Source organism: Piliocolobus tephrosceles, chromosome Y, assembly GCF_002776525.5.
Source record: "Piliocolobus tephrosceles isolate RC106 chromosome Y, ASM277652v3, whole genome shotgun sequence".
Lineage (NCBI taxonomy): Eukaryota > Metazoa > Chordata > Mammalia > Primates > Cercopithecidae > Piliocolobus > Piliocolobus tephrosceles.
The window spans coordinates 16593310-16615408 of NC_045456.1; the positions used below are offsets into that span (position 1 = coordinate 16593310).

The following is a 22099-nucleotide window of genomic DNA, read 5'->3' on the forward strand; positions in this document are numbered from 1 at the left end:
AAAAAGTTTCCAAAAAACTTGAATAGAAAATGGAGCAGGATTTACGAGGCTCTGCTAGTTCAATGTGAGGATGTCTATCTCCTTCTCCCAGGGAAAGAATGGTATCGGTGCCCTGTTTCTGTAAGTAATTTTTATAGCTTCATGGAGATCCCTTTTCCTGACTAAAGTGTGACATTTCAAATATATGTGACTTTTTTTCTACATGATGCTAAGATTACATATTTGTCTGTACAAAACGCTTTAAGCTATTAATTATGTACCATATTGCACTGCATTCTAGAATATATCTACAGCTATCCCATGGATTTTGGTACGACCAGCTGGTTTGGGGACTCTCCATTAATGTGAGTATTTATCTCACAGACTACAGTCATCAGCTTAAAAATCCTGGAGCCAAGTATCCACCTACCCTCTAAGATCAATTCCATCCATAAAATCAAGTTGACATTGTGTTGAATTTTTAATAACATTAATTCGTATGTCAAACGTTAAAGCCAAAATTTTTCATACCCATTGAATGGTAAATTTTAACTCAAAATTCTTATTTTAGTGCAAGAAAAGTTATCCATGTTATAATCATGCTTTCATGAGTTCTTGTAAAATGTAATAGGAATAATGATATCAGATCATAATTAAATTATGTCATTCAATTTGCTGAGACAACTAAATTATAGCGAAGACATTATATATAAATTTTAAAAGAGATTCATGTTTTAAAAGGGTGGAAATGAAATCCTAGCTATAAGTTTTTGGAAAATCAGTATTTCATGAGTTTGGAATTACAACATTTAATCCTCTAAGTAATCAAGACAAATGGTAACTGCATCTTAAAAACATCTGCAGTCAGTTCTACTGGTACCAACAAACTGTCGTTAATCTAGGGTTCTGAGGGAGAACGGTAACCTGTATTTGTCATGTTTGCCAATTGGCCGTGGTATAAACACCCACAACACAGCCAAATGAAGACACACAATGGTTTAACAACCAACTGGCAAGATTCCTGAACGATCAGGAGCTGATTCCAGCATACCACTGCCTGCTAGTAAACCCTAATACTACATTTTTTTTTTTCTAATAAAGTATTCTGAGGTCAGGCGACAGCCCTCTTATCCCTAAGATTCATGGAATATGTTCCACACTCTAGTGGTTATTGACAAGCTCCTACCAAAGTCTATCTGAGATGACCTATGCAGATTCACTCAACTAGTACTAGTTTAAGATCTGTCTTCCCCAGGTGACAGAAAGCTCCATATGGATGAGAGTCACGTTTTCCTTACACATCCCTGTATTCCCAGCACATGGCACAGGTAGCAGTGCCTCATGCTCTAAAATGTAAGCTACTCTTCAGCAGGGAACTTTGTCTGTTTTGCTCACTGACAGATGCCAGCGCTAAGACGATATGTTCCACACAGTAGGTGCTCAATACATATTTCTAGAAAAAATGAATAGATAAAATACAAAATGACTAAACATGAAGACATACACAAAAGCCAAGACAGCAAATATGGTTGCTGAGTTTCAGATAGCATCTGAAAAAATAAATCATAAATGATTCATAAACATCATGTTTTCCTGAGGTCCTTTATCTCGATAAATGATTCTAGCCTTCAGATACTGTGATTTCTCCTTTTTTTGTTACCAGTCCAAGGCAGAAGAGTTGAAGGAATTGCATTCAGAGTCTAAGAAGTAAATTTTATCCCGGGGCCAGTTGCCTATCAGAAACTGGGTCTTGTTTTTCTCACTCCTATTTTCTGTCTCTTCCTGTCCCCCTTCTCTTTACTCCTCCACATAATGTGTTCCTCCAGCCTCTGATCCAATATGTTCCTTCCGGCTTCTCTAACTGGGGATTTGGCTCTATTAAAATACAATTTTGCAAGGTTCAGGACATGATACAGACTTATTCGAACACGCAGTAGTCACAGAAACTTTGTCTTCACATTCCTTGCCGGCTCCATATAAAAAGAAAGAGTCCTCGAGTTCTGATTTATTACAAAGCTCAGAAGTCGATGCTATAAACTGATCTAAAAAAGAAGCAGTATTCTTATGGAAACTAGGAATTGTAGCCACATGGATGAGATATGTGAATAAAACGCTTCCAGAAGTAAAATTGCAAGCCCATGTTTCTGCTGTTCTTTGTCTTCTAGAACATATCATGAGGAAACTGCCCAGACTTAAAGGAGAAACTCTGAAGCATAAACCTGTTGTGATTTCTGTGGCTAATAGAAGGGTTGTAATTTCATGGAAAAGTTGTAAAAATAAAAGAGAGGCTGCTCTTTAAATGATAAGTCTTGGGTAAATTGGCTAGGTGAGTGGGGAAGAGAAAGATTTGTTGGAAAATGGAATGGAATCACCCTAAGTTTAAGAAGAAGTTAGCAGCTAGGAGGTTATTACACACCCCTTCTTCGGGGCGGGGTGGGGGGGCAGTCCTAGGTTCTAGAAGCAGAGCTCCAAAGCCCCTTAGAGAAAAGGGGTATTTTATTTTACCTCCAAAGAAGGAACTGAAAGTCCAACCTCAACAGGTACCTCTAGTACATACAATAGTTTTATAAATTGCTCATCACTTTCCATTGACTGCCAGGTATCTTAGTGATAAGAATATTACTGTAATTCTAAGTTTCAAAAATATGAAAGAAAGGTTTGAAATCAATAACCACACCTAAGATTATAAACCATTTGTTCCTGTATGCTAATTGGAAATGCCACTATAAAACAAGTATTAGAAAACCCACAAGAGATCCTGTTCGATTGCACAATTAAAAGAACCCCCAGTTCAGGAAATGGGATAGTACTGAAGAACATTTTATCTTTGCTTTAAATATCTAAATGTAGCAAATATGCATGATACACAAAATACAGATTCAGTGAGTCACGATCCATCATCTTTAGGCTGGGAAAATAAGTCAGGTAAACATTTAAATGCTATTCATTCCTTCTCTAGCCTTTAGTGCCATGCTAGAAGAGTGAGGGGAATCCTTTGAGGACATGCAGAGGAGGTGGCATTTCAGCAGAGTCTGGGGGGTATTGAGCAGTACCCTCCAAGATGGATGAGGCAAGACATCCTTCCAGGAGAAGAGCCTGCAAGTGTAAGCACAGCAATGCACAGAGCACAGGGGTTGCTGTCCTCAGTGTGGGAGGAGTACCAGGAATGAAGCTGGGAAGCTGTGCACGCAATAAAGGACCAGCCACAGCGCCCTGTTGAGAACAGGGAGCTTCCTCTGCTGGGATAGAGAAGCTGCGGGTGGTGTTCAGGTGGGTGAATGACATAGCCTTCTGATGTCCTCCTACCTGGACAACTATGTCACCAGAAGGAGAAGAGAGGAGGAGGAGGGAAAAGAGGACAAAGCAAAGCATGGGCGCACATTGAGGCACCTGTTGGCCTCCATTGAGCAGAGCCACCTTTTTGCCCTTTAGTTTTAACTATTCCCATGGCATAGGTTGCACGGAGCATGAGAAGCATGGAAAGGTCTGTTTACTCACTGTTCTGAGGGTGCCAGCGCACAGCATTTAAGTAGGCGTTGCAGTAATGGAAGAGAAACTCATGATCGGAGCGTTGGCTTTTTCCTTCAAGCAGGGGCATCAGATCACGTCCATCAATGATCCTGTGGGATAAACAGCCAGGCATCAAGTGGTGAATCAGTCCTGTGTTCTCAAATGTCCTTCTGAACCAACAAGAGCATGAGGGAGCTCCAGTCGTAATGAACACAAAGAAGACTGACCCCACCTGGGTGCACTGTGCAACAACACATTGATCCCAGCTCTGTCCATGCATTACATCTGCAAAGAGCACCATGAGCTGGAACTACGGTCATCCCCATTGCATAGATGAGAAAACAGAGGCACAGAAAGGTTAAGTAATTTGCCCAAGGTCATGGGACCTTGTTCAGAGTAAGAACTGATGGGATTGAAATCCAGCTGATCTGGCATTCACACCCTTATTCTTCCTATTGCTTCTCCAAAACACAATTTCTCTGTCTATTGCCTGACCAAAGGGAAAGATTTATTCATGAAATACAGGTCTGCTGAAAAGACGGGCACGTGACAATTTGGGATTAAAATAAAAAGATACTATATTGCATGAGGCAACTTGGATTCGTAGACTGCAATGAACGCAAATTTCTCATTAAAATGAATTAATTCATATATAATAATAATGATACCATTAAATAACCAGGGAACAGATTATTCCCAAATGAAAATATATCTCCTCTACTACTGGGTCTCTAACTAGGCCAAGAAGGGGAACTTTCCAGATTGCAAACAATAAGACATATGCAGTTGGTGATGAGCAAAATAAGATTGCTTATAGTTTGAAGAAAGGAATAAAGTATAAAATTGTGTTTTACATTAAACATAAATTAACAGCTACATGAGAAATTGAAACCATGATACCATTAGGCCACTGCCATCAAAATGAGAGGCAGAGAATTATTTTGAAAGGCTGAGTGTTTAACTTGAAGATTTTCTTTCTCTGATTAAAAACACTACATTCCTGTCATCTCTTGTTACAAGGCGTTTAGAAACTAGAAGTTTGACGTGGCTGTATAACTTGGGTAAGTGTGTTTTAGAGGTCCTATGTCCCTTGAGCTTTCTCCCATGGTTTATTTTGCTGTCACTAAAAACCCATAATGTAATTATAACCTTGTTGTTAGCACTTCTTTGGCCTCAACCCTTGTTATTAATCACGCTCTCTGCAGAAGTCTGTAGACTGAAAATATTCTATTATCATAAGTAAAAATAAGAACAAAAGACTGGCTTGGCTCACTTCCCAAACCAATGTTCCCGTGAACCACGATGGAAAGAGAAAGAAACATGGTAGAGAGAGTTCTATTGAGATGCAGCGTGTGCCCTGAAATACTGTTTCCATCCCGAAATGACATTTCCATCCCGAAAAGAATCGTGCTCGGTTCTTTTCAAATTCCTTTCAAGAAAGACTCAGGCCTTTATGAGATCCCAAATAAAGTTGAAAGGAAGGAAGAAGTAAGAGCGGAAGTGGGCAGGCATGGGAATTAGACCAGGAAAAGCCCCCAATGGTGAAAAGTGATCTGAAAGAGAGAGACAAGGGACAGAGGATTTCCATCCTTCCCCAAGTGGGGATGTCTTTCAATGACTCCTCAAAAGCAAGATGGAATCCCCATTTTCTGGGACACAAACTAGACTTTTACTTTTTGAATTTGGCTTTTTTTTTTTTCATTTGCCAACAAAATTCAACACGTGATATAAGAACATGGGAGACGGAATTGCTGTCTTAAGATCAGTACTTTTCAAATTTTTTTTTTTTTTAGAGACAAGGTCTTGCTCTGATATCCAGGCTGGAGTGCGGTGGAGCAACCATAGCTCATTGCAGCCTCGACCTCCTGGTTCAAGCGATCCTCCTGCCTCATCCTCCCAAGTACATGGGACTACAGGTACATGTCACCATGCTCAGCTATTTTTCATTGTTTTTTTTTTTTCTTTTTGAGAGATGAAGTCTTGCTATGTTGCCCAGACTGGCCTTGAACTTCTGGCTTCAAGCTCTCCCCCGGTCTTGGCCAAGATCAGTATTTGATAACTGAAATTGATCACGATTACAGGAAAGGGGGATTTAACTAAAACAAAATAAGACTCCAAGTCTCATAATTATTTTTTCTTACTTAAAAATGAAATATTTGAGATTTTTTTTAAAGGAGGGACACAAAGTTTATTCTGCAAACTTATTTTTCTTCCAATGTGGAGACAGACTTTTTTTTTTTTTTTTTTTTTTTTATCCTACACCTAACGTGGTCCGTCCTAGAGGCAGGCCATAAATCACGCTGCTATGGAAAGCCACCATTTAACAGTGCTGCAGAAATATGGTCTGTCAAAGGAAGCCTCATTTCTGCCATGAAAAATGGAAAGTGACTCTGTTGAGCTAAACTTTTAAGTGGTGTCTAAGCTATCGAAATATTTGGGATTGTTTTAAGCCACTTGTGGGATTCACAGTTAACCATGGCAATAACCCGGAGAATAGCACATTTCCATTAATGCTGCTAGTACAAAAATGCTTTTAGAAGGTCGTGTTCTGGGGGAGATGGGCCAACTCACTTTCAAAGTGACCCAAAGCATTGCTGTTTTCTCTGGAAACAGTCTAATGGGCTTTTTCTTGCAAACTAATTCAAGTTTTTGTAGCATGTTTACATAACAGCCAATGCTAAAAAAACTGGATGTGTTTTCTGTCCTAGTGCCCTCATGGCTCTTGGTGGAAAAGGGAGTGTTTGGGAGTGTTTTTAATTTGGAAGGTGAAGCTATTCTCCTTGAGTTCCTGACTGACAATGATGGGAGCGCTATTAACAGGTGGTTAGCAAGGCATCCTTGCGTCAAAATTTCAGGTCAAGTTAAATACCATACAGACAATTTTTACATATTAAAAAGGGCATGTTCTGGAAACCTTCCCTGAACCCTATTGACGTCATTCCTCCATTCTCTCTCAACTCTGAGGCTTTCAACATCCTCGTCTCTCCACATGGAATGTCCTTCCCACCCGCCCATTGCCTAGCCAACTCTGGAAGGACTGAAGGATCATAAGAGAAAGAAAAGGTTTGGGGTGATACAGAAGGTAAGGTCTTAGATACTAATAGAGAAGCTTATTTGGGGCACAATGTTGGTGAGCAGCTTATTTGATATACAAATGACAACGATTTCAATGTAGACAACCATAGTTAAGGAAACATTTTTAGGAGAAAGTACATATATCTGTAATAAACTAAAGGGAATCTTAAGTATTCAGAAAGTTATTTTCACAATTTAGAAAAATATGTTTCCATTTGTAAACATTAAACCCTCTGCCATAGTTGAACAGAAAGCAAGATCAGTATAAGTGGTTACACACACAAACTTGGGATTCTTCCCATGAAGAGAGTCACCTTTAATTTTGCAAAACTGATGTGAACCTGATATAGCTCACTGACTTTTTCATCTGTTACACTCTATTGAAAAGGTCTTCTCTAGTGGCTCGGCTATAAGTCGGAAAAAGTTACTGGGAGAAGTCAGCTAAATCCATTCCTTGTCTCCATTAGACAAAAGTGTGTTGAGCATTAAAGCATTAATTTGTTTTTGAAACTTTAAAAAATGAAGTCAATTTTTATTTTAATTATGGACCAGAAGCTCTAAATATTTCACCTTTAAAATTTGATTCTTGAGGTTGCCAGCACTCTGTTTCCTTGCGTCCCAGCTGAAGGGTCTATGGTTAAAATGTTGAGTTTTCCAAAAGGTGTAACCAACTATGGCTTGTTGCCATTCTCTATTACTGATGTTAATACCATGTTAGGAAGGGGCATGGTCATACTCATACTATGGCAATATTGTATTTGCTTGCAAAGATGAGACCCAAAGAAACAATTTTCACGTTAATGAATTAAAACACTTAGGTATTAGATTCTTCTTTTTTGCAAGCCCCTGTTGCTGCCTTTTGTAACACAAAAGGTTGTCCTCCATTTATTTCCAAAATCAGCTTATTTGGAGACCTGGAGGGAAATAATTTTTCTGAATATGCTCAGGGTGATGGACACTGAAAGTTCTTCTGATAAGTCATGCCACTGAATGAAAATGAATCACTAACATGCATATGAAAGAAAAATTCACTGCCAGAGAGAAACCTCACGTGAGCACATCATAGGGTTGAATTAGAGAACTATTCTCACTGCAGTGTTAAGATGCTGCAAAACAAAAACAAAACAATAACAACAACAAAAATCTTTCCTGTGTTCCTCCGGACTACCTTTCTTTTGGCTTGAGTAGAAACCTTGGATCCAAGGGCTTCTGATGTGCCACCATGTTTTGATTGGCCAGGAAGGACTCCCACTAGATCCAAAATGCTTCCTGAGAATTACAGGACAGTGCTTGAAGAACAGAGGTCTGCTGAACAGAAATTATCTTCTTCAGACAAAATGCAGAAAGAAGCAAAGACACTTTGTTAAGTGGCCATCAAACAGCTTGGGTCCAACCTTCCGAATGAGTTTCTTCTCCTGAGAAGTGCAAATTTAGTATCTCTCTAGCAGGAAGATGAGAAAGCTTATTTGCACCACTCTGAGCAGGAAGGAGTTAAGGCTATTTTCTAAAAGGCAGACATCTGTGTATCACATTTATAGATGGATATAGATGTGAGGGTATTGTCTAGATGCTTTTATTGAAAAGTTTTGATGGGATTTTCCATTATAACAACATTTTCCATAAAAGAGCAATAATAAATTTCAGGGTAGGATTTCTCAACGTCAGCACTACTGACATAATGGCTAAGATAATTCATCATAGTAGGGGTCTGTGCTGTGCATTGCAGGATGCTTGATGGCACATCTGAGCCAGTAGCACCCTGAGCCAAGACAATAAAAAATGTCTCCAGGCATTGATAAGTGACCCCTGGGGGAAAACACTACTTTAGATATTCAAAGTCTTCTGGACAAATACATAACAATATTACTGGACCTGGTTGGCAATATGCTTTAAATAAGGTACTGTGTGATAATTCTATTCCCATGAGGCACTTGGAAGCACATTTCTGTTTTCTAACCTGTGCTGTCTCTAGGATGATGAAGGCATTTTACAGCTGGACTAGTACCAGAAGCTAGGACCTCAACACAGAAGCAACATATGTGGTTTAAAACCAGGTCAACTGGCCAGGCACCGTGGCTTATGCCTGTAATCCCAGCACTCTGGGAGGCCGAGGTGGGTGGACTACCCGAGGTCAGAAGTTCAAGACCAGCCTGGCCAACATGGTAAGACCCTGTCTCTACTAAAAATACAAAAATTAGCTGGGCGTGGTGGTGCGCACCTGTTGTCCCAGCACTTTAAGAGGCTGAGGCAGGTGGATCACCTGAGGTCAGGAGTTTGAGATCAGCCTGGCCAACATAGTGAAACCCCCTCTCTATTAACAATGTAAAAAATTAGCTAAGCATGGTGGTGCATGCTTGTTGTCCCAGCTACTCCAGAGGCTAAGGCAGGAGAATCGCTTGAGCCTGGGAGGTGGAGGTGGAGGTTGCAGTGAGCCGAGATTGCACCACTGCACTCCAGCCTGGGCAAATGAGCAAGACTCTGTCTCAAAAAAACAAAACAAAACAAAACAAAAACCAATGAGGTCAACAAGCACCTCCAAGGTCCATGAAAGGAATCAGAAACAGAGGGGAATCTTCAATACTGAGAGTTGGTTCTATTGATGACACAAACCCACACACAAAATACTTGGGTCTTCTAAGAGGGACGCTGTTACCTTCTTCATTGAGCACATATAAGAAACACAGATTGACCTCCATCAGCCTCAGACTAGAGTGGCTAGAAGGTAGAAGCAGTAAGATTTCCCTTTATGAATCTTCCTCTTTGCCTCTGAACTTTTTCCTCACCTTGCTTTTCCCCCACTGGGTAGAAAACCATTCCAAGATATTATGAAAGTGAAGAGCAGTGATGGTTTTAACATTATGGGTCATGAGAGACAAATTTAATAAAGGAGATTGACTGAACACTCTGTTCTAGCTACTTGAGGAAGTATTAAGCTTTATTCCAAAGGTAAGAACTACAGCCAATGAGGAGGTCAAATAGAGAATGGGATTTTTGGCTTTATACAGGAAAAACTTTCTGTAAGACACTGCTGCCATGTTTTCCATCACTAGAGTGGAAAAAAAGAATAGTTTGACTGGAGTAGGGGATCTTACAATTCCCCTATTGGCCTCAGACTCAAGCTGAGTGGCTCAAGCCTGTAATAACAGCACTTTGGGAGGTTGACACAGGAGGATTTCTTGAGCTCAAGAGTTCAAGACCAGCTTTGGCAACATGGTGAAACCCCATCTCTACCAAAAATACAAAAACTTAACTGGGCATGGTGGCGCATGCTTGTGGTCCCAACTACTCAGGAGGCTGGGGTGGGAGGATCGCTTGAGCTTGGGAGTAGCAGGGTGCAGTGAGCTGAGATGGTGCCACTGCACTCCAGCCTGGATGACAGAGTGAAACCCCCATCTCAAAAAAAAAAAAAAGAAAAAGAAAAAGAAGAATATGGATTCAACCAGTGCAGGTCTAGAATCTCCACTCTTAGCCATAGCACCCGCTAGTCTCAAAGCGTGATCCAGAGAGTCTCTGGGACCCTTTCAGGAGGTCTGTGAGGCCAATGTTATTTTTACAACAGGAAGGCACTCTTTGTCTTTCTCACTATCACTCTTTTAGGAGTGTACAGTGAACATTCCTAGTGGCCACAGGGTGAATGATGACATCATCGATGTATTAGCCAATGGAATGTGAGCTTGGAGTACTTTGGTGTCTTAAAAAATTTCATTTTTTATTACTAATATAATAAGCATCTCTTGACACAACCCACATAACCAAAAGACCATTGGGGTCCTCAATCACAGAAGAAATGAAAAGGGGTTTCGAGACCTCAAAGTTTGAGAATAGCTGAACTGTCAAAGCTGCATTTCTCACTGGTGTGTGTCTGTGTGTGTTGAGGAAGGGTGTGTATCTAAAGCAGAGTTGAAACCAGTAAGGAAACAAGGTCGAATACAGCGGGAGGGGGAGGAAACCTATCTCTGGACTTGCTTTGGCAGTGCGGTTGTTTTTGTCTTTCCTTTTGCCTTTCCTCTTCCTTCTCATTGCAGCTGAATTTAAACAAGATTTGCAGCCGCCTGCGTGACATTAGCCTGGTCTGTCACCAAACTAATGAAAACAATTAATCAGTGTGCTTCACTTAAAACTCTTCAGATTGGTAATAACACTTAGGAAGAAACCACTGGCAATGTCATATGAAGTCGTATTTAAATTTAAGAGAAAGACATTTCATTTAGAACTTCTCGGTGAAGACGTGCTGGGAAACGGGGCGTTAGCTGGGGAACCGGCTGCATTTCTCACTGTTACAGCAAAGGGCTGCTGAGTGTGGACAAAGGAAAAGGTGTGGGATCCCAATGTCGGAGGTCAAAGAGGTTGTGGCCCAGCTGCACAATGGCAAGCAATGGAGGGGAGAACAGACGAGAACAACAGCATCAGCACAACGTTGAAAGACCAAGGCTGAATTAAACACCACCTATCCACCTTCCTGGTCACTAAAAACCTTCAGTGCCTCTGAGTTTATGTCCCTCTGGATAAAGAGATTGGCAGAGGGGTTTTTACATTGGCAAACCCACCAGTAAAGCCCCAGACTGGACAGAGATAACAAGTCCAGCTGGAGGCAGTGTGACACTCCAAACAGAGGGCCTCAGCAGCAGCCTCAGGGCAGAAGTTTTCCTCTGACCTTCTCCTGCCCTCCTGGCTCTCAGTCCCACTCTACCTCAAGGTGCCAGAAAAACTAAAATCCCTCTTCCCCATAAGAACCAAAACCCCTGATCCCCAAAACCATCATCAAACCTAAAAGTATGACTCCAACTTTCCCCCTGCCTTTCTGTGTAAAAACTGCCCATAAATAAATCCTCTGACCTACCTTGTTTGACTGTAGGTCATAAGACCCCTGTTCCAGAGAGGGCCCTGTCCCATGCCCAGAAGGAAGGAACACTGCTCAGAGAGGCCAAGAAGCATCTAGATAGACAGGCCTGGCTGGGTTTCCCCACTTAGTCCGTTAGCATGAGGTCAGACTTTTCCCTCCAATTCTACTTCTACACACTGCTCGTACTTTGTTGAACCACAGCATAAAAATGAACAATTTCCCCTGTATCTTTGGGTCTTCCTTTGGAAGCCTCCTGTGTACATGCTAAGTAAATTTATATGCCTTTTATCCTACTAATTGACCTGCCTCAAACCTGTGATTTTCAGGAAAACTCCGGGGGGCCAAAGGCCTTGGTCCCCACACTATTATGCAGGCAAACCGGAGCATATTGGGCTGTGAAATCAGAGCTTGACAATACCAACCACCCTGGCATCAGAGTACCTGTCCTCAGGCAAGGGTGCTCCAGCCAGCTTGGCTACTGTAGGAAATATGTCCATGTTGCTAGTGGGCTCATCAATCTTCTGGCCAGCCTGTATCACCCTGGGCCAACGAAGGATGCCTGGAACCCGGATACCTCCTTCCCAGTTGTTTGCTTTTCCTCCTAAAAGATCAAAAAAGAAGTAAGAGGCAACAGGGAGATTTCAACGCTTTCAATGCTCACTTCAACGGACTCTTTCGTGCTCAGTGTAGAATAACCAACTGCTCTAATTACATAGATTCCATCCATGAGTATTCCATGAGCAATATAGTATATGTTGTATTGAAAAAAGGAATATATATGACACAGTCACCACCATGCGTGACATGGTCAGCACTGTATGGCATCTTGAACAAAAACTTTGTAATCAGAGGGACTCAACGCAACAAAGATTTGAGTCACCAAAGATTCAAATCAATGACTCTGGAGTCAGGGAATTCAAGTTCCATTTCTACTTTACACCAGCTGTGGTAGGCAAAATAATGGTGCCCCCAAGTGTCTGCATCAAAATTTCTGGAGCCTGGAGCCTGGGGAAATGGGTATTTTGCCTTATATGGCAAAAGGGACTCTAAACATGTGACTAAGGATTTTGAGATGAGGAGATTACCCTGCATTGTCTGAGTGGATCCAATGTAATCATAGGGTTGTAAACAAAAAATAAAATCCTAAGCACCTCGACTAACAGAAGGGACCCCTCCTCTCAGCAAAGGGCATTCCAAAGGTTTAACCTGAAACACTAGCTCAGGCCATGATGGAAAGAGGGGATTGAACATGCCTCATTTTGCCCTCCTTCCTTTGGAATTCAGGTACAACTGACCAGCATTAACATTAAAACAGAGACCTTAAGACGGACAAAACAGACTCTTTGTAGCAATAAGATACCAACACTACAGACAGCAGGCCCTGATAGAAATTGAAGTAGTTTACCCCAAAATATATTTCTTTGACATTTCAAAATAACCCCACACAGTTGTCTCTTGTGAGGACAACCTACAAGACAATCCCCTTCTCTTTCAGGGTCTTTTCCCTGATCTGGGAGAGAACTGAACTGACCAAGAGTCTGGTATCTTTTAAAGTCTGATAAGAAACCCGTACAATGTATTCTCTCTAAAGCCTGCTACCTGGAGGCTTCATCTGCATCATAAGAACCTTGACCTCCACAACCCCCTTATTTTAACCCAGACACTCCCTTCTATCGACTGCAGGTCTTTAAATCAACTCTTTCAACCAACTGCCAATCAGAAATTCTTTGAGTCCATCTATGACCTGAAGCCTCCTCACCCCCCCCCCCCCCCCACTCTGACTCCAGACTGAACAATGTACATCTTACATGTATTGACTGATGCCTTATGTCTCCCTAAAATGTATAAATCAAGCTGTAGCCAGAACAGCTTGGGTACATGTTCTCAGGATCTCCTGGGGCTGTGTCTACTTGGCTCAGAATAAATCTCTTCAAACATTTTACAGAGTCTGACTCTTTTTGTAGACAGGGTCCTTTCAAGGGAAAGAGGGAATCAGAGAAGTGGAGGGGTATAACCACAGAGAGAGGCTGGTATATGCTACGCTGCTGACTTTGAAGGCAGAGAAGGGTACCCCAAGCCCAGGAATGCAGGCAGGCGCTAGAAGTTGGATAAGGCAAGGAATAAGATTCTCCCCTAGAGCCTTCAGCAAGAAACAGCCCCGCCAACACCTTGAGGACCCATTTAATTCATGGTTATTCCCAAAGGAAAATAAATCATTCTACCAAAAAGATACCTGTACCTGTATGTTCATTGCTGCACTATTCACAATAGTAGATGTGGAATTAATCCAGGTGTCCATCAACAGGGATTGGATAAAGAAAATGTGGCACATATACATCATGGAATACTACACAGCCATAAAAAAAGAACAAAATATTGTCCTTTGTAGCAACATGGTATAGCTAGAGGCCATTATCCTAAGTGAATTAATGCAGGAACAGAAAACCAAACACTGCATGTTCTTACTTGTAAGTGGGAGCTAAACATTCGTTACTCATAAACATAAAGATGGCAACAATAGACACTGGGATCTACTGGCGGGAGAGAGGGAGGAGGCCAAGGAGTGCAAAACTATCAGATACTATGTTCACTACTTGGATGACAGGATCATTAGAACCCCAAACCTCAGCATAATGCAATATACCCATGTAACACACCTGCACACGTACCCGCTGAATCTAAAATTAAAAAAAAAATCATGTTGTTTTGAACTACTAAATTTGTGGTTAATGATTACAGCAGACATAGGAAACAGATAACACCAGCCCTTTGCATTTGAGAAAATAGCTTCAGCTATCTGGGTCTCATATTCCCACAATGTTTCCACATGAGTATTATATGGAATGATTATCCCAACTGCCAAGCTCAGTGCCTGCAAGAGAGAGGAAGGGCACAAAAAATGGCTATTATCATCATTGTTGTTATTTTATTACCAGGATGGCTCTTACCAGGAGAGTTGAGGAAACAGGCTTTGTGCCTATGAGGCAATTAGAATATAATTAAATACAGCATTGAAAGGGTACTGGCAGAGGCAGAAAGACTAAGTTCAGAGTGGATCAGAATATCAGCAGATAATCTCAGAAGATGGTCACTGAAGGAACCAAAACATTTCACCCCAAAATACTCTTCTTTGACATATTTTGAGATGGATGTCCAGAGGGTCTGCAAACAGAAGCAGCCCTGCAAAACTGTCTTTTGTGGGGGAGATTTTAATCTGTAGAGAAAATCTGGTTGGGCGTGGTGGCTCACACCTGTCATCCCAGCACTTTAGGAGGCTGAGACGGGTGGATCACCTGAGGTCAGGAGTTCAAGACCAGCCTGGCCAACATGGTGAAAGCATATCTCTACTAAAAATACAAAAATTAGCCAGGCGTGGTGGCGGGCACCTGTAATCCCAGCTACTTGGGAGGATGAGGCATGAGAATTGCTTGAACCCGGGAGGTGGAGGTTGCAGTGAGCCAAGATCTCGCCACTGCACTCCAGCCTGGGTGACAGAGTGAGAATCTGTCTCAGAAAAAAAAAAAAAGGAGAGAGAGAAAATCTGCATTGAGGCAGCCAGGCTTTCTCTGAAGGCCTCCCTTGTCTGGTCTAGGAAGGATGAACTGAGAGACTCACACCTTTAAAGGTCTGCAAGAAACATTCACCATCTCTTCTCTCTGAGGATTGCTACACAGGAGGTTTTATCTGCATAGCAAGACCACCTCTGCTAGCCAGGCGTCCTCTTCTCCCCTCTCCTACCCTGTGTGGCCACAAGGCAAGGCCCCATTCTTTCTGTAACCTCAAGACGGTATAAAAGCATCAACCCTCTAGCCATTTCTTTGAGATCTATTTTGTGAGGCTCCATGCGTGTTAATAAATTTGTGTGCCTTTTCTCAGTTGCCTTTGTCAGCAGATTTTTAGCAAACCTTCAGAGGGCAAAGGGGCAGTTTTCCTGTGGCCCCTATATGACCAACACCTCCCGTTGAGGGATGGAGACCAAGCGCTTCAGTATAGGGCTTAGACAGGACAGGCCTGAAGTCACTCCAGCTGGGCAGGTGACCCATGGCTGGGGGAATAAACACTGCTTCCTCACCCTTTATGACAAAGGCAGCATAGAGCTAAGTGGTACTGAAGTAGCCATCAGGAAGTTAGGCTGGGGACAAAGGGAGTGGAGTTGAAGTGCAGCTACTCAAAAAAGAGGCTGTTTTAAACAATTGGTGTGAAGCATTAAATAGTTAAGTGAGAATGAAGCCAATGAAAAAATGCTTATTCCTCTCAGGAATATCATGTGTGAGTCACACTGGAAATAAATGCCACTCAGGAAGCAATTACTAGAGACAGAGGTTTCGGGGTCCTGAAGCAAATCTCCATTGTTAAAAGCTCATCTCTCTCTTTTTTTTTTTTTAACCTTTACAGGAACGCCTCCTTTTATTGCATTCTGCTCTAGTGTGTTTTTCAGATGTCACATTATTTATCTATGTATTTGTTTATGTATTTATTTTTATTTATTTTAGGTTCAGGGGTACATATGCAGGTTTGTCATATAGGTAATCTGCATGTCTTGGGAATCTGGTGTGCAGATTATTTCATTACCCAGGTAATCAGCATAGTACCTGATAAGTAGTTTCTCAGTCCTCTCCCTCTCCCACCCTCCACTCTCAAGTAGGCCCCAGTGTCTGTTGTTTCCTTCTGTGTGCCCATGTGTACTCAATGTTTAGCTCCCACTTGTAAGTGAGAACATGCAGAATTTGGTTTTTGGTCCCTGCATTAATTCTTTTAGGATAATGGCCTTCAGCTCCATCTATGTTGCTGCAAAGGACAGGATCTCATTCTTTTTTATGGCTGCATAGTATTCCATGGTGTGTAGGTACCAGATTGTCTTTATCCAGTCCACTGTTGATGGGCATTTCAGTTGACTCCATGCCTTTGCTATTGTGAATAGTTAAAAGCTCATTTCTTACAGCTGAAGACTGTAGACTGAATTCCTCTCCTCAGCAGGCTCTGACCTTTGCAGACATTCAGACATTCTACATGCACAGTCACTTAGGGGAGATTCCTATGGAAGTTCACATCATACTTTGTAGTTTCTGTGATGGCCTCCTAAGAAAGTTAAAACTCTTCCCCTTATTTTATCTTTTCAACATCACTTGAAGGTAATTCTCTGACAGATACTGTGATTCCTGCTTCACAGAGATCACAGCCAACAAATGGGAAGTTTAACTACTTTGCCGTAGTTCATTCAAGCAGTTGAAAGCGGAGCTTTGGGAGGAATCTCAATGCGTGAATTACAGTCTAGTTTTCCTTCTGTTCCATCAAACTCATAAAATTTTCACCTGCTTATCCTGCTACTCGATCAAACTCACACCATCTTCACTTTAAATTTAACAACAACAAAATAAGTGATTGTTATAGAACAACAAAGGGCTGGTTTCATGAATGGTTTAGATATACAAATATTGCCCCCTTGTTTTAAATAAAACAGCATAAATAAATGGGAACAAAAACCAAACTATTAAAATCAGGAAAAAGCACCGTCTCAAAATTAATCTTCTAGATGCAACGTGGCATTGTGTATTGGATTCTGAAACAGAGAAAGGGCATTAATGGGAAAGCTGGTAACATGAGAAGGTTAATTTTGACAAAGACACCATAGCTGTGTAGGATGGTAAGACTGCAGATAGCTGGGTGAAAAATAGACCTCTGTACTACCTTTGTAATTCTCCATCAGTCTAAACTCATTCATAACATTTTCATATTTTATATATATATATAAAATAGTTGTACAATCTGAGGCTGAGAGAACTTCAGTTATGTGCTGACGGCCACTTATTTAGTAAGCAGTAGAGTTACAGATGCAAATCCAGGTTTGTCTGGCTGACTCCAAAGTCTGTGAATTTAAGCAGTTCTCGGATATCACTTTATCTTTGCAGCAAGAGCACTGGTGCCGAGTTGTCTATGTCCTGAGAGAAGAGGATCACACCATATTTGTAAACCACATTTAGTTTCTACAGCCTATGTCGAAACTCAGAAAGATACATCTGAACAGTAGAATTAAGGATTGAGGCACCGAGCAAATTTCGTACCCTCCCAGGAGTTGATCTGTGCATCATCTTTAAGGTGAAAGGCAATGTCTGAGGATGGTTTACTAGGGCTCACCAGGGGAAGCCAAGGGATGCATCTGGCTATAGAGCCATGTGAGAGAGTGGCTGAAAAACACGGCCCTTAAACAGCAGAAAGAGGCTGGGTGCAGTGGCTCATGCCTGTAACTCCAGCACTTTGAGAGGCCTAGGCAGGTGGGTTGCTTGAGACCAGGAGTTCTAGACCAGTCTCGGCACCGTGGTGAGATGCCATCTCTACAAAACAAAACAAAACAAAACAAAAAATTAATTAAAAAAATTAGCCAGGTGTGGTGGCACACACCTGTAGTCCCAGCTACTCAGGAGGCTGAGTCGGGGGGACTGCTTGAACCTGGGAGTTGGAGGCTGCAGTGAGCTATGATTGTGCCCCTGCACTCCAGCCTGGGTGACAGAGAGACAACATGTCTTAAAAAACAGAAAACCAAGCACACAGTTTCACAAAAACCCACAGGCACATCCAAGGTCTGTGTATTTTACAACCCAAGTGCCAGTGATCTATTCCCCTCTGAGGAATTTGCGAATATCCCAGAACTCCAGGTGATGGAAGAGACATCTTATAAGAACATGGCTTGATGTATAACCACGTTGAAAACAAAACAAAATAAAACAAATCTCCTGCAGAGGCCCTGGAAATATCACAGCCTGCCAGAGATTCCAGATCCCCAAAGGAGCTCCAAGCCACAAATGGCCACCTGGTGGCAACACTTCTGTCTGGGTGCAAAGAAGTGGCTTCCCTCTGCTCAGGTAAGATGCGCAGAGCACCTCTATTGCAGGCATGGGACTATGTGCCTGTAGCCCCTAGATCTAGCCACCTACTGACCACCTGAATGGTAGTACCAGGCATGGTTTCGTCTGCAGCTAGTGTTCACAAATTGTCACACTCGAGAAACGCTCTGTTGGAAGCTCTGAACCCCCTATGTGGAACATCACGAGATTCCCATCTTGTATTAATAGTTCTGAGTCTATATTCAGGTCCTAAAGAAATGTATCCACAAACATAATCTTGTGCAATTTTCTAAAGCTATAAAGGGAGAGTTTTTACAACAGTCATGGCAAAAAAATGTTTTCAAATTTTTTTAACAGATGATGAACACATCCGAGCACACACTGCCTATGGAAAAACATGTTGGAGGAAGCATGCTCACACATTTGCAGGCATGTGTTGATGAGCAAGTGCCCTTGCTTGTCAGATGGTGTAGCTTTCAATCTCCTTCCTCCTGTGATATTGCGTTGAAAATGAGATGCGCCAAATGTGTCTGTCAGGCTGAAAAAGCACCGAAATCTGCTCTCCCAGGCACCGCTCACATTATCATTGAGCAGAGTTCAGAGGAACTCAGAGGGTGGACACGGGATGCTTCATTCATTCAGCAGACATTTAATAAGCAATGACTTGCTATGATCAGGACTAATGATGGAGTTTCACATGTCCCCCAAACCATTGAAACTCATGACTTAAATATTAACTCTTGATTCTCACCATCACTCTGCAAGGCAAGTAACCCATTTCACAGCCAAGAAAACTTTGGCAAAGGTTACACAGCCAGTAATTGATGGTATTAGGTATAGTTCTAGAACCTATCCTGCCAAATGCTAGGCTTTACTGATTTTCACATCCCCAAATGGGACACAAAGGTATATCATGGAGATTACGTCCTACAGAAACTCACAGCCTCAAAAGATAGCTCAGATAATACCCACTGAGAACTGTGATTGTATGCCAACAGAATCCCAGAGAGAACACAATGAACAGGGACCTTGCCCTACAGAAATTAAAAGTCTCAAAAGACAGCTCAGATATATCCACAGGCCAGGCACAGTGGCTCACACCTGTAATCCCAACACTTTGGGAGACTGAGGTAGGAGGATCATTTGAGGTCGGGGTTTGAGACCTGGGCAACATAGTGAGACCCAGTCTCTACAAAAAATAAGAAATAAAAAAGCTAGCCAGGCATGGTGGTGCATGCCTCTAGACCCAGCTACATGGGAGGATGAGGCAGGAGGATTGAGTAAGCCTAGGAGGTTGAGGCCGTAGTGAGCTGTGATCATGCCACTGCACTCTAGCTTGGGTGACAAAATGAAACCCTGCCTCAAACAAACAAACAAACAAACAAACAAAAGATATGCCCACAGATAACTCTGATTAAGTACCAACAAAAATCAAAAGAAATGTCTTTTACCTGGGCAAACCTGCCCTGTACCAATAGATTTTGACTTGGGTTTTGAAGGAGAAATTAACTTAGGAAAGTTGGAGAATAGGATACGGGGGAGAGAAAAAAACAAAACAAAACAAGTGAAGGAGTATGAATTATTTTTTCTGAAAATTTATAAGCAGAGAAAAAGCCATAGTCTAAGTTTAAAATTTGGTAGAGTAATTGTCCAACTCACACTTTTAACATTCTGATGGCATGTTGTGATGATGTTCTCATCACAGAAGGATGATGGCTGAGTTACTCAATCTCTCTAGGCAAGCATAGCAAGGATTCTTCTACAATTTACTCCAAGACTCTTGTTAGAAACAGCTGTTTGCAAACCAGGCTTCTATTTTTGTCCTTCTGAATGCTCCCACACAGCAGGTCAAATCACTTTTAATGGCAAGAGCATATGCTAGTCATTCTTATGCTTGATCTGGGCAGAGTTTTATGAAATATTCTGTTTTTCATTTTTCTCCTCAAATCTTCCCATCCGAGATAACACTAATTCTCTGAATTGAGGCAAACCCCATTGAAGTGTGTGATGATAATTCACGCAAAATGTTTTCTCACACAAGATGCTACATTTTACACTCTCCTTGATTTATTCATGCCAAAGACTAGAACCCATGAATTGCAGATGGGAAATATAACAATATTTTTCAGGTTCCACCAATGTATTACCCACCTATTACGAGGGCAAAAATAAGGAACCTGGTGATATCAGTTGTTAAACAACAGGTCAAGAATCGAAGAATATCCTTAAAATTAATTGACACAGCTCAAATGATTAAGAATGACTTCTCAAGCAATACATCCAACTGCTAAGGAATCTGAGTCAAGAGTTGGCAAACTTTTTCTCTAAAGAGCCAGATAGTAAATATTTCAGGCTCTTTGGGTGGCTTTCTCAACTACTCAGCTCTGTTGTTGTAATTAAGAAGCAGCCAGGAATAAGACATTCACAAATGAGCATGATTGGGTTTCCATAAAACTTTATTTAGAAAATCAAGGGCTGGTTTGCATTAGGCCCACATGCTACACCTAGGCCAGTCATGTTCTAATTTACTAAATTTTGATTTTTTGGGGGTGGGGTGAGCACACCAACTTGGACCTTACTCCATAATATTAAATCCATCAGTATCGGGGGGAAGTGTCACAGCAACGTCTCCTAACATTTTGCTTGTCACTTAATTGAACTCCTACTTAATATTGTCCGCAAGAATGAAAAACTAAAAAATAATCTTACTCTGGAATGTGAAGCTAAGCATGTCCTGACTGGGGTCCACCTTTCCAACATCACACCTTGGTTGAGCTGAGTCCCACGAAAATGTCCTGGTCAACACCTCATCCTCTGCTCTCTGGAAAGTTCTGCTGCTCCCTCTTGACGGTTGCTTTGCTAGGATTTGACCCTGGGATGGTTAATATTGAGTGTCAACTTGACTGGATTGAAGGATGTAAAGTATTGTTCCTGGCTGTGTCTGGGAAGGTGTTGCCAAAAGAGATTAACATTTGAGTCAGTGGGCTGGGAGAGGCAGATCCACCCTCAATCTGGGTGGGTACCATCTAATCAGCTGCCCACGTGACTAGAATAAAACAGGCAGAAGAACGTGGAAGTACTAGACTGGCTGAGTCTTCCAGCCTTCATCTTTCTCCCACACTGGATGCTTCCTGTCCTCGAACATCAGACTCCAAGTTCTTCAGCTTTTGGATTCCTGGGCTTACACCAGTGATTTGCCAGGGGCTCTCGGACCTTCGACCACAGACTGAAGGCTGCACTATCATCAGCTTCCCTACTTTTGAGGTTTTGGAACTTGGACTGGCTTCCTGGCTCCTTGACTTGCAGATGGCCTATTGTGGGAATTCACCTTGTGATTGTGTGAGTCAATTCTTAATAAACTCCCTTGAATATATATACATCTCTCCTATTAGTTCTGTCCTTCTCAAGAACCCTGACTAATGCAGTCTCCCATAACCAAATATCATAGATTGGGTGGCTTAAACAACAGACATTTATTTTTTTCACAATTTAGGAGGTTGAAAGTCTGAGATTGAGGTGTTGGCAGGGTTGATTTCTTTTGAGGCCTCTCTCCCTAGCTTGTAGATGGCCACCTTCTCATCCCCGTGTCTTCACATGGTCTTCCCTCTGCGTGTCTGTGTCCCAATCCCTCTTCTTATAAGGCTACCAGTCATATTGTATTACAGCTCACCCAAATGACTTCATTTAACATTAATTTCCTCTTTAAAAACTATCTCCAAGTACAATCATATTCTGAGTTACTAGGGGTTAAGACTTCAACATAGAAATTTTGGAGGAGTCCAGGTGCGGCGGCTCATGCCTGCAATCCCAGCACTTCGGGAGGCCAAGGCAGGTGGATCACTTGAGGCCA

At 41.9% G+C, this 22099-nt stretch overlaps 1 protein-coding gene across 5 annotated transcripts in view; it reads right to left on the reverse strand.

The window, feature by feature from the left end:
• Positions 1-22099, reverse strand: part of STS (steroid sulfatase) — a 203809-nt gene that overhangs the window by 16644 nt on the left and 165066 nt on the right. For all 5 annotated transcript variants that reach the window (XM_026451811.2, XM_023202537.3, XM_023202536.3 and 2 more), the window contains 2 exons: positions 11849-12008; positions 3478-3599 (listed from right to left, as the gene is read on the reverse strand). In XM_026451811.2, coding sequence (XP_026307596.1) covers positions 3478-3599; positions 11849-12008 — 282 coding nt within the window. The remainder of the gene's footprint in view (positions 1-3477; positions 3600-11848; positions 12009-22099) is intronic.